The 13,831-nt window shown below is 30.0% G+C and overlaps 1 protein-coding gene across 2 annotated transcripts in view; it reads left to right on the plus strand.

The window, feature by feature from the left end:
* The first annotated feature begins 259 nt into the window (after positions 1 to 259).
* The window catches only part of LOC136980698 (heterogeneous nuclear ribonucleoprotein L-like), a 66,225-nt gene continuing 52,653 nt past the window's right edge, over positions 260 to 13,831 (plus strand). For both annotated transcript variants that reach the window (XM_067276884.1, XM_067276885.1), the window contains exons 1-3: positions 260 to 409; positions 4,617 to 4,681; positions 13,173 to 13,242. In XM_067276884.1, coding sequence (XP_067132985.1) covers positions 353 to 409; positions 4,617 to 4,681; positions 13,173 to 13,242 — 192 coding nt within the window. In that variant the 5' untranslated portion in view covers positions 260 to 352. The remainder of the gene's footprint in view (positions 410 to 4,616; positions 4,682 to 13,172; positions 13,243 to 13,831) is intronic.

A 13,831-nucleotide genomic window follows, 5' to 3' on the forward strand; every position in this document is an offset into this window, starting at 1 on the left:
AATTTAAGTTGTTTTTATTTATTTATAATTTGGAAAATTCCCACGTATTAGTTTGAATTAGTTAACGATAAAAATTTTGCAATTTCAAATGCAGCAATTTCTTTTATTTGCTATGGCGATTTTATTAAGAGAAAAAACAGTGTAAGATTTCCAAATAATTTGCTTTATAATTTACCATTAAAAATCATAATTTAAAAAAATTTATATATACACTGTATATGTTTTTTGTTTTTTTAATTTTAAAGTATGGATGGCAACGTGGTCAAAATCGCCATTGGTACACGAAGTTTTTCACGTTGTAATTTCTCTACTACGTAAAATAATTGTTTCTTTTCATAAAAAGTACTTGAAAATGGCTAATTACGACGGTCATGTTGCCAAAAGACAAAAGACAGATGGCGATAATAGAGTAAGTGTTATGTAAATTACTAATAAGCATAGGATAACACGTATTAGCTAGGGTCGAATTCAACTAAATGCCGGTATACGTTTACTCATGTCCATGTCTTACATGTGTATATTCCTTTGTGAACATGTGTGTTTGCAATATTTATTTATATTTTTACATATTTACACGCGCTATTTATGAGTAAAACAATTTCAACATACATCGATAGTTTTTCGATCGTTGGTATAAAATAATTGGTAATTGATCATAAGTGTAAGCTGAAAACTTCGAGAGTTAACCAAGGAAAAACCAATTCATTCATTCTTTCTTTGGTTTACACTTAACAAACACGAAAAGAATCTATTTAGAGATTCTCAATACAATGTTTAAATCGCCAATAGGTTTTCAATAGGCAAATATTGTTGTAGTTTTTTATATTTTAGCATTTACAATGGAAGTATGTGTGTATTTTTATGACTTTTTTATTTTATTTAATTATTAATATTAAACTAAATTTAAAAGTTTTTATTTTCTCAATTACAAAATTTTATTGATTCAAAAAGATTTAATATATTATTATTACTATTATTATTATTCATAAATTCAAAATAATTTCCTATGTTTTTTTGTTAGATTGTTAGATTAGCTAAAAACATACAGAACAGCATTAATAAATCACAACTTAGTAATGATAGGCAGAGTTCAGAAACTTTATCCCAGAAATTTTTAGCAGTGGGCTATGATCCAAGGCTTACTTCTACATATAAAACACTAGCAAAACGTGTGATTGCTAGCAGGGGAGGTGAGAGGCAGGTTCGGCACGTTTGCCGGAACCCGGCCCCGAGTTTTGAAAGACCCTGCAGTGTATGAAAACTCATCAGACATTTTGCAGGACCCCTATATAGTAGATTGAATATTTGGGTGTGTGGGGAAAATGCAATTGCATAATCCACTAATCCATGACAACTTGCTGCACACTGACATGAGGTCAAGATTTTCTTTCCTGTCTTTGCAATGATATATTTTGTTGTAGCGTGTTGCAGACATTGCCATTAAATGTTGACATCCATCGTTGGCACATCTGTCAATGTTTATGTCAACATACCCAAATTTATTAATTGCATTACCAATAATGTTAATTACTCCAGTAACCGTAGCTTCAGATGAACATAGTTTCTTGCGGTTGAAACTAATAAAAAATTATCTTCGATTTATCAATAAGCCAAGACTGATTTACATCTCTGGCTTTTCTTTCAATAGAAAGCGAAGTAGCAAACTCAATCAGTTTTGATGATGTAATCAAAGATTTTGTGGTAAAAAAAGTGAGAAAAATTATGTAATATTCATCTTACAAAAAATATATGTAATATCCTTTGTACTTATAATAAATAATTCCTTATTGTGAAATTTAAGTATAGAATTTGAAGGTGTATTCTGGCCTTGCGAAATTTTTGAACCAGGCCCCACTTTTGGTCACGCCAGCCCTGAATGCTAGAATAGCTTATAGGTGTAATCCAATTATAATTAATTAACTAGCTAATGGTAAAGATTTTATAGATCGGAACAGCTCCTGGAGCATATACGATACTGGTGTGGGATGATAGATTTGGTAGAAAGTTAAAATACATAGGCACTACTAAAAGTTCATTAACCCAAAGGCTCAAGGAACATAATACAAATAGAGGATATTAAAATTATGTATTATGTATCTCCTTTGTGTCCAAAATATTACAGCAGTGTGTCTATACATAATACAAATAGTCTATTCATAGTGCTTGCCCAATTTGTGAGCGAGCCATTTGCTCACAAATCACCAGGGTGTTGGCATGTTGGGACCAGGCTAAATTATTAAAAAAGTCGAAGTCAACAAATTAAGATCATTGGAAGCATTTGAAATCTTTCAATTAATTTCAAGGAGAAGGAAACATTATCCAAAGCTTGGCAGTCTCTAGTTGATAACCCAATGAGGGAGGAGAATGACTTGGGCTAGACTTAATGTTGATTAATAAATAACATGTGTAATTTATTGGACTGCAATTTGAAAATAATTATAGACCTAAATTTTCACTGTCATGCATCTGTCTCTTTCCTTAATTTTGAGAGCTGAATTAGATAGATGAAATCTGAGACCAGATATGGAAACCTTAGCGGTGGGAGGCCCCGATTGACTATATATGAACTGGTTTGCGTCAGAAGTCATGTTATTTCAATTCAAAAGTTTCCCCCTGAAAGCAGTTAATATGTGATTGGCATGACTCTATTGTTAAAGGAAAAGTATGATGTACAGGGTCAAACCACTACTAATTTGAGGTGGAGAGCATATATTTTAAATGAAATAAATTAAAAATATGATTAAAAATTGCAGCCTGGCATTGTGATGATCTCACAATAAATAATTGTTTGATAGTTTATTTTTTCATGAGATCTGAAGAATAAATTGTTTTATATAGTCTTAAAATTTTATAAAGTAGCCTGTTATATATCTATTATAAATTTAATATTCTAGATAAAAATTTGAAGGTGTTTATCAATTTTTGGAAATTTTGCTATACTAACAGGAATTTGCAGGTGTGAGTAAATACAGTAAAACCTCAATAATTGCATATTCAGAGAACCAACATTTTTGGAATATGCAATTTGATAATTGATAAATACTCAAAATTTTACTTAAATTAAGTAATCAAAATTTAGTTATATCATCTGTCATATTCCTTGTGTGTAAAGGTTGTCATATCTGCTAGAATATGGCTAATATTTTCAGTGTACTGCTCAGAGGAGGCAGCTAAGTCTAGTAATGTTTTTAATGCTAAAAGAGCCTCTTTTCTTGTTGGGTATCTATATTATCAGCTTCATCTGCCTTATCGTCATCACTATCAGATGCATTTTCAGCTTTATTATCTGGATTATCTTTGCTAATGAAAAGGTTTGCATCAGCTTCAATGTAATCAAACCTTTCAGATGTTATGACATTCAGTTGGTTCTACAAGTTGTTACTCTTCAAATAGATCTTCAGACATATCAGAAATTACATTTACATTACAAGATAAAGTATCTGATTTCTTCAAGCAACTATCTATGAGTATAGTTTTAGAAGCCATAAGATTTCAACTTTCTTGATTCTGTCACATGCCCATAGGGTGTGACAAAAATTTCATGTCCATCAGAATGTATTTTTCTACATTCTGATCCAGTTTCAATTTCTTTTATAAGATATTGAACTAGTGACCCTCTGAGATTTTTACATTTTTGGACTCAGACCTTGGAAACATTGAGAAACACAAAGGTTAGTTTTTACTATATATGGATGTTAGTGTGCGTGTGTGTATGGGGCATTCTTTCTTATATTAAAACCTACCAGATAAAATCGCAGCAACAAGTGACTAAAGGATAGATAACTGTTTTTCTCTTCTACATTGAAATATTAATCTTGAAATTATTAACTTGATTGTTGCTTATTTTCCATTCACTTTAAAGCTTAACTCCTGTGCCTTTTTTCAAAAATTTCTGAAATTTTACAGCAAGGTTTGTATATTGGGAAATGCTTCTAGAAATTTTCAGGAAAATCAGACCATTGATTCAGGAGATGACAATTAAAGCAGTGGGAGCCATATCTCAAAAAGCTTCTAAGTGTTGAAATTTAAAAAATTTCGTAAGGCTTAATTTTGAGGTTAGTGATGAGTTTTTATTCAGTAAACTAAAAATTTGTAAGTTTTTTACTCTTACAAAGTTTTAGTTTACCGAATAAAAACTTATCTCTAACCTCAAAATTAAGTCTTTTGTCTTTTTATTTAATGATAACTTGAAAAACTTTTATTTAAAGGATAAGTTGAATTAATGTTTATAATCATCACTGATACACTTCTGATTATAAGATCAATAAAATATAAATTATAATATAGTATATTATTATGAAAAATAGTAACAGTAATTAATTAGTATGAAGTATAATATTGTTGTTTATTAATTAGCATGTTATGTTTTATTATGCATATGTTGGAAGTGCAGTATGTCTGTATCAGGGATAAGCAACCCTGATATAGACAGACATGAAGCTTTATGTGGCTCTTTCATAAGTTTCAGCAGTTTGTCACTTCAATTAAAGGTTATTGAATATAGTCATTTAAATTTGTTTTTAATTTGCTCTAATATTTATGTTTTTCTTAGGCAGTATATATTTATACATAAATCTATTTTAGAATATGAAAAATTTTAATTTATATTTTCATAGAGTGCTTATGGTCAGTTTGGGGATTCTTACGGAGGTGGTGGTGGCTACAATAATAGAAATAGAGGGTAAGTGTAAATTTAAATTGAATAAAATATCACAAAAAAATAGTAAATATTTGAGAAAAATGTTTAATTGGTAATTGTAATTACAAAAAAATCAAACTTTTATGAAATTTATTTTGAAATACTAAAATTTAATGTAACATATTATATAATATAAAGTTTAATATAATAATATAATGCAATAGTAAGAACTTCAGAAAGACACAATTTTACTATTTTTTTTAATTTACATAAAATTTATTTGTATTGAGATATATATATATAAAACTAAATAATCCACTTAAGTCACTTTCATATAATATTGATGATTCATGGATTGATGAATAGCATGTTACTTTCCTGACATTTCCTATCCAAAATCAACCATTTGATCACTCTTCCTTAATATCATTCAAGTATTCTATTCCAGTTTTTTTTCTTTCTGGTTTTCCCTCTGCTTTATTTTCAAGAAGTATGCAGTTCACCAATCTGAATGTTTCAAAAGATGTTCAATTTTTATTTTATCTATCACATTTTCCAGTTTCTCATGCTTTAATGATTTATCATTTCTTTTCTTTTTCAGACTAATTTTTTTACAGAGATTTTGCTACCCGGTGACTATAAAGTGCTTTGCAATGCTCTTTTCTCAAAGATGGTTTTCTGTTAGTATAACTACTTTCTAACGATAATTTTATGTTGTGTTTTTATGCTCTGATATCTTGGAAAATGATTTGAAAGCAGCATAATAGGTTCTTGTTTCCTTTTACTCTCTTGAAAAGTCAAAGAATACATATTAAAAACTTTATTTAGTTTTAATTAAAAAGGCAGATGGTATATTCACAATATAAAAATATAGAAGAAACTAAGTCATCTTTATTTCCATCCTGTCTATTTGCATTTTTCACCGGATGCTTGCCATCTGGTGTTTAAAAACAAACCCATTTTATCTGGGTTGTTTGAATCATTCTTGTATATTATCAGCAGTAAAGATGAATAGCAATAGAAAAAGTAAAGCTTTCTGTTGTGTTCCAAATTGCAATTTCAAAGCTAAATGGGAGCCCAATATAAGTTTTGGTCTATTCCCACATGAAAAACAGGTGATTATTTGGAAATCGGTAGATTATATTAATGAGCTCCTCTGAATTCTGAGTGGATTAGACTGTTAAGAATTGGCAAAAGTGTTCTGATTGTCTAGCTTTACATGAACAAGTTGCTGTCAGTTTTAAAGGATTTTTCCTTAAAGAATGCCAGTAATTTTGTATGGGACATAGGGCCAAATTTAAGCATTTTGAGGCCCTAACCTGAACTCTGTAGGGTGCCTTACTAACCCTTCATAATTTTAGAAGTCAATCATAAAAAGAAAAGAATTAAATGAGACTATGTCTCTGATTTAATATGGATATTGGAAGAAAAAGACATGAAGTTTCACTAGTCTTCTGTTTTATAACAGAATTTATTAAATTTTTATATCCATTCCATTAAAAATTTTTTTTTAATTGATTTTATCAATTTTTTTAAAAAAGACTATGTTAATTCTTAAAAAAGTTGATGAAATACTATACAAAATAAAAAGTAAAGTATATTAAACAACTTCTTATATAAAAACTGGAATGTCAAACAATTAACACTCATGAACCTTAAAAGTCCAGTAATAACACCTTTAATAGAAAACAAACGTTTTCAACTGTACTCCGGTCTTCTTCAGGTTTTTAAAACCAGTGGGATTTGAAATGTGAATGCAAAGAACAAAAGATTACGAAGTATTTTTGAAAAAACATATGGAACAACATGCTGACAAATTGATTTTAAACATATGGAACACTCCGGGCGCATGTAGAAAACCATTACGCATGTGAATTACCATGGCGATGGAACAATAGCAGTAACAAAAAACATTGATGTAAATATATAAATAAAAGGAGGGGGTGTGGTTCCTAACTGCTGGTGTAGGTGTTGCTCATTTCTTCATAGCAGTACTTCCATGCGTGGGACCCATTGATGGCATCATTTGAGTTAATACAATTGGCATGTAATCTAATCTGGCTTTGTAAATTTCCAATGCCTCCAGGTTTTGAAGGTGTTCAACCCGGTGAGACAGTCTGATCAGTTTGGCATTTTGGAGGTCAGCTTGTCCGTGGTATAGGTTTTTAAATCCCACTGGTTTTAAAAACCTGACGACTACCAGAGTACAGTCGAAAATGTTTGTTTTCTATTAAAGGCGTTATTACTAGACTTTTAAGGTTCACGAGTGTTAAAAGTAAAGATATTTTTGTTGGTTTGTAAAAATAAAGTTTATTACAAAATTTGACTTAATTTTCTTTTTTGTACAAACGTTTGATTTCCTTGAAACTCTAGGCTCTTTTTATTTGTGCAATTTGTTTTGTGTGATTTTTTTTTTGTGCGGTATATGAAAATTTCAATCAAATTGGAACATAATTGACTCCTGTAAAATTTTTAAAAACTCTATTGGTTGTTTTCTATGACATCAGCAGGTTTTTTCATTTTTTATTCAGAAAAATTTTTTTTCTCATATGTTTATTTCAGTCCTCTCTTATTTTAATAGCATAAAAACCATAAATATTGTTATATTTGAACAGATGCTGTAAGTTAGCTCTCCTTCAGCTTTAGACTGCAGGTGTGAAATTTCACTCCTTGTTAAATGAAATAACACTTCCTGCAGCTATATTTATCAAATAAAATCATTATTTAACGATTATTTTTAACTTTTTAATGTTAGATTGGTATTTAAGTGGAAATAATTAATTAATATAAAAATTAAAATTCTTAGAGGATTTTTTCCCCATTAGGTGTTGCAGAAAAAGGCCCAAGGAGTTAAAAAAGCAATTCCTAGTTATTTCGTATGGTTTCGAGTTATTTTCTACGTGAGACTTTTTTTATGCGGTCCCTATTCACCACATAAAAAAAATATTTTTTTAATTGTGTTGCGAAAACTATTTTTTATAGCCACTCATGAAGTTTTGCACGATTTTTTTTAATGCATTTTCTTTTATGCGGTCCCTATCCCCCGCATAAAAACAGGTTTGACTGTATATGATTACTTTTACATCACTAGTTACAAGCAACCCAGATAAAGTAGCCATTTTGTAAAAGTGCAGTGCCCTCTATAGTTCATGAAAATTGCAAATTCACCAGGAACAAAAACAGGACAGAAAGGAAGATGACTTAGTTTCTTCTGTATTTTTTTTATATTGTGAATATATTGTCTACCTTTTTAATTGAAATTATGTTTACATTTAAAAATTTTTTGGTTTATCATCAGTGAACTATTTAAACTGTTTTACATAATTTTGCAGAGGTGTAGCCCTTAAAAACAGATCATTTCTGAAGGAAGTCTGTTTTTATTTCTGGTGATTGGGCAGGATGGAAAGGAAGATGTCTTAGTTTCTATATTCTTACTTTATTTAATACTAACTTTTGTTAAATTTAGTCATTGTTATTCAAGTTCAATTTATTCCATGGAATAATATTCCAAAAATAGTTTTCTATAGTCTATTTATCATAAGTTTGCACCTACTGTAAACAAATATTTTGTCGGTATTGATTCGCCAGAGATTTTCATTAGTCAATCACAACAGAAGTGGCTAGACAGAAGTTGAGCAGTTAAGTCCCTTTCTCTGCAAGTGTGAAAGTAGGTCAGAATGGTTACAACAATTTAAAAATTACTGAGATGATACTTAGAAAAGTTATTATAGCCTACTTTAACATTTTTACATAGCCATTTAAATTATTTTCATTGTTTAAATATAGTTGGTCAAAAATTAATATTAAATATTTATTATTAAGACTTACACAAAATATATTTATAATTATGCAGATGAATATTCTTTATGAATTTTGTGAATGCTCCTTTCTGATATGCCTGTTGTCTTTGCTACTGTTTTCACTATATCATTCACACAAACTAGACTTCTGAATTTGTTTCAGTTAAAGAATTAAACAAATTTAACACTATTCATTTATCTGAGCTCCTCAGTTATTTTCCTTGTTGATGTTTAACTGTAAATTGAACTATCTACTGAATTATCAGAATATCTTGGGTGACTCATTTTTACTTTCTTGGTTGTTATATATAACAGAGGGAAAGTATGGTGATTGGTCAAAAAATGATTCCCCAAGATTTTTACATTTTTGGATGTAGGACACCTTGAAATGTCAAGAAATGCAAAAAAAATTTGGAAGTAATTTCTGTATGTATGGATGTTAGTGCATGGCATGATTTTGTTCACCCTCTTTGAAGCTTAATTAATAACTCCTGTGCTTTTTGTTGAAAATTTCTGAAATTTTGCATGTAGTTTTTTTGTATTGGGTGGATTGATGTTATTAAATTTTGGTGATTAAAGGTTGAAGGGTGTGGAGATAATAGCATAGTTGTATCTCCAGTAGGGTTGGACTTAATGATGATTTTACTTGTTATTAGCATTTATAATGTTTTATAAAATTCATCCCTACTCTCAAAATTAAGCTTTTTGCTATTTTATAATAGTTAAAAATATAAAAAGTTTTTTAATAAGATATGATAATAGATGGCACTATCAAAATTTTAAATGTTGCCAGGAAAGTTGAGCAACTCATTGAAAACTGAGAGGCTTGCTAGTTTTTTACATTTACTGTGTTCATGCTAAACATGTCTAACAAAAGAAAGTGCATTTCAATTTATGAAAAATTTGAAACAAATCATTTCTTTTGAAAGTGAGGCAAGTCCATTGGCACATACCAAAACCATGACTTTTTTTTTATCTAACATAGATAACCATTATTGCATATTAAATTTACATGAAATAAGACCAAAAAAATATAAAATAAGTCTATTACTGCTTACGAATATTTTTAAACCCATTCAAATGCAAACCGTTAAATATCTAGCAATAACATAACATGGACTTGCCCCACTTTCAAAATCAATGAATCAATTGGTAAAACAATCATCAATGTCATAAGTAAAAAACATTAAAGTATGATTAAATTCAGGTGTATAAGTTTTTTTTTGTTTATTAATAATAATGAGAGTGCTGTTTTAATGTTTTCAACAAATCATATTACAGGTATATCTCGACTTACGTTGGTAATTGGTTCCAGGAGAGGCGACGTAAGTCGAATTTACTTGTGTAGTTAAGACGTAAGTCATAGTTTCAACTTACGTCGTAACTAAATGCCAATAATGAGCACTTAAAGACTGCTAAATAAGACGACAACACAGAAACACAGATGTTTTCATGGTTCGTTCCCTAGGATTTATGATGATTGTATTAACATTTACTGTAAATGTACATATTTTAATATGTACATTTACAGTAAATGTGCTTTCAACGCTTTTCTAGTGATATTACGACTTCAATGTTTATGGCGGACGGATTTAAAGTCGAATAAACTGACTTAAACTTGATTTTTATTTTTCCATATACTTTTTTGACAAACGACGTAAAATCAGGAACGACGTAACTCGAGACGGACGTAAGTCAAGGTATACCTGTATACACACCATTACATTTGGTTGTTTACTGTTTTTAATTCTGTTTTTAACAATTACAATAAAAATGTTTGAGATGTATGGATTATTATTATTTTTTGTTTATTTCACATTAATATAATTTGTTTAAATATATTCATTCACTTTTAAGTGAATGATTACGAGCCTATTTAAACAAATGTCTTTGACTCATTTAACAACTCGTCATCAGATTACAAGCTGAAGATATTCTAATTATAGAACAAAATAAGGAATAGCATGTCCACATTACAAAAATATGAACATACTATAAATCAAAGTCTATCCATCAATTTATTAGATCATGTTAATAGGGGATTTGTTAAATTAAAGATTTATTTTTGTGTAAGACATACACCTTAACTAGTGTCAGCACTATTGATTTGAGAAATGGTTGTAGCTGTAATTATAAATACATACATATTTTTGAATATAATTACATTAAATAGGACAATATTTAAGTTTTTGAACAAAAATTTTTAAAAGTTAAGACTGAACATTAAATATAGATTAGTTAAATAAAATCACATGCTTAATTTACAATTTTATTATTTATCTTTTTATATAATAACTAGCTGTTACCCGCAACTTTGCCCATGTGGATTTTGCAAGCAAACACCATTTATATTCAGTATTTCAACAACTATAGTAATTGTTATATAACACTTACCACTGAGAATGATAAGAATTGCTGAGAATCAAATGAATTGTTTTCAATTTGATCTATTTTCTGGAATGTTTACAATCATTCTATAATCAAACCAATATGCAATAACAAATTTGAATTTAAAACAGTTTGAACATTTTGTTAAAAAATCAAAATATAAAAATATTTATAACAATGTCTGAAATTTTATCAGTTTAATACACCTAAGTACTCAATGAAGATAAATGTAGTTGAAAACAAAAAATTGTATCTAAAATAGTACAGTAGAAGCCGTTCTTCGGGTTAAGCCTCAATTTTCTCCCTCTCCCATGCAGGGAAATTCAAAAATCCCTTCTAAGTGTGCATTCTCATTGCATACCCTACTAAAACGTAGTTAAAAACAAAAAATCACATCTAAAATAGTATAGTAGAAGCCGTTCTTCAGGTTAAGTCTTAAGCCTCTCCCTCTCCCCACGTGGGAATTTCCAAAAATCCCTTCTTAGTGTGCGTTTTCATGATGTATCCTAACTGTGTACCAAATTTTATCTCTAGGTTCAGTGGTTTGCTCTGGGTGATGATGAATCAGTCAGTCAGGACAAGGAATTTTATATATTTAGATGATAAAACCAGTTATGGAAAATTAATAACAATTTTTATCTTCTTCATCATTTTTAATACAACTGATCTATTACTGAAACTGAAACTGTGTCTTCTTTTATTTGTTTTTTTCTGTCACAACTAGGTGCATAGATAGACACTGGGCATTTTTGACATCTCTTTATTCAGGAATAACTTGCGGACCAATACGCATTTCAGGCGTATGCCTCTCTTCTGTCAGAAGAGGGGTGTGTCTGTCTATGCACCTAGTTGTGACAGAAAAAACAACTGATCTAATTTGCTGACTCAGGACACTTCATAGATAAAACAATTTTTTGCTCCATTCTTACTTTGCATGTTTCATTACTGGACATGTTATTGTTATTGTACAATGGGGTCAGTAAGCTAAATGCAAGAGATTACTTCGAAGACTGGTCTCTAAAAAAACAGCAGACCTCTAAATTTCATCAGGTCTCAAAAAAAGTGGAACCTAGACGAGCAGAGATCTACTGCTCACAAATGAATACAGAAAAGTCTCTTCAGTCGATTTATAAAAGCAGCAAGAAAGTGAGGAGGAAAGTTTCAGTTTGTACAGATGTTTATGACAGTGACCAAAGCCAATAATAACTACAATTAAAACACAAGATTCCTATCAAAAGACAGGAAATCCAACAACTGCCGAATTATCGGGCTAGCAAATGGCTATAGCCTAACGCCTAACTCTAGTACCAAATTAACTTAAATTATTATTATTACTATAGCCATTTGCTAGCCTGATAATTCGGCAGTTGTTGGTCTTTATATATAACGGGTTAGTTGTTGTTTATTTATATATATACGCCTTGCCGGGGTTTGCGATGGCCGGTTGAGTGCCTTTGGGAGGACGTGGGCAATTAATGTGTCCCCAGCCGGCATTGTAACGACTGTCGATGGTCGTACGGTAATCTTATATCAACTGGAAGGGGAGATCGGACCGAAGGTTCGGGTAGCGTAACTGGTAACGTGTCTGCACGGATAGCAGAAGTTGCGGGTTCGAGTCCCGCTTTGAGCCGATTCTTTTCTTCCAGTTAGGCCTAAATTTATTTAAATTATTTAATTAAAATTCTAATTATTAAATTTAGCAAGAGATGGCACCTAACACCTAACTCTAGTACCAAATTAACTTAAATTATTATTATTACTATAGCCATTTGCTAGCCCGATAATTCGGCAGTTGTTGGTCTTTATATATAACGGGTTAGTTGTTGTTTATTTAGACAGGAAATCCTTAGTTCATCACAGCGCAGGCTGGCAAAAAGGTCTTGCTCTGCTTTAAACCAGAGTTAATACGTATTCCACTGCTTAGAATGATTGCAGATAGTCCAAACTTTAACAACAATAAAAAGTATTATAAGAAATACCAAGAGCTATTCAGGTCCTACAAAGATATATGAAGCAATCTGTTCGGCCAGTAAATTAGCACTTACATAGAATGTCCTTATGTGCTGAAGTAGCCCAATGAGAATGTTTTCAAATTAGTTCATTTTTAATTTCAATTCAGTTAATTATTATTTTTAAATTTATTAAGTTGAAAAAGTTTTTGATTTTATTTTTATTTATACTAGTAATATGGTTAATTAATTGGTATTTCATGTTGTCCGTGAACATTAAATAAATATTCAAGTTTTACAAATTATTTAGGAATCATTTAGAAATGAAACTTTGAAAATGAAAAATGACTATTAGTTGCATTATATTAAATTACTTAAAATTTTTTAACTTTACAGGTCAGAAGAAGAAAAAGTAAATCATATTTTGTTAATGACAATTCAGAATCCTGCTTATCCTATTACAGTGGTAAGTTTTAAAGTTTCTTAATATTTAAAATCTGTTAAACACACTATTTCACAAGTTTTGTAATTTTTTTCATGTTTCTGTTAAGGTTTTAGGTATAAATATATGATGAGAATATCATAATATTGATAATAAGTTAATTAAAAAAAGAATAAAAACATCACTTTGTCACAAACCTGTTACTGGTGTGCTTCGTGAAAATAGTTTATCACAAATGCTTTCAAACTTTTGAGTAGTTCTTCTTCAGGTCAAATCTGGTGGAACCCTCATAGAAACCGACCATTAATTGCCATCCATGCACGATTGCACATGTGCATCATAACGGATTTCGGCTTACAGGAGTTCGATTTATTTAAATATTCACATTCCATTTTGAAATGTTTCATCAGATTTTGCCTGAAGAAGAACTACTCGAAAGTTCGAAAGCATTTGTGATAAACTATTTTCACGAAGCACACCAGTAACAGGTTTGTAACAAAGTGATGATTTCTCCCCGGTGTTTTGATGATGGTGAGCTTTATATTTAGAATAAAAACAGAAATAAGCTTACTTTTGAATTTATTACTTGAAATATTACTTGACTTAAAATGAA

The sequence above is a fragment of the Centruroides vittatus genome, unplaced genomic scaffold, assembly GCF_030686945.1.
Source record: "Centruroides vittatus isolate TY-2023 unplaced genomic scaffold, ASM3068694v2 contig_717, whole genome shotgun sequence".
Taxonomy (NCBI): domain Eukaryota; kingdom Metazoa; phylum Arthropoda; class Arachnida; order Scorpiones; family Buthidae; genus Centruroides; species Centruroides vittatus.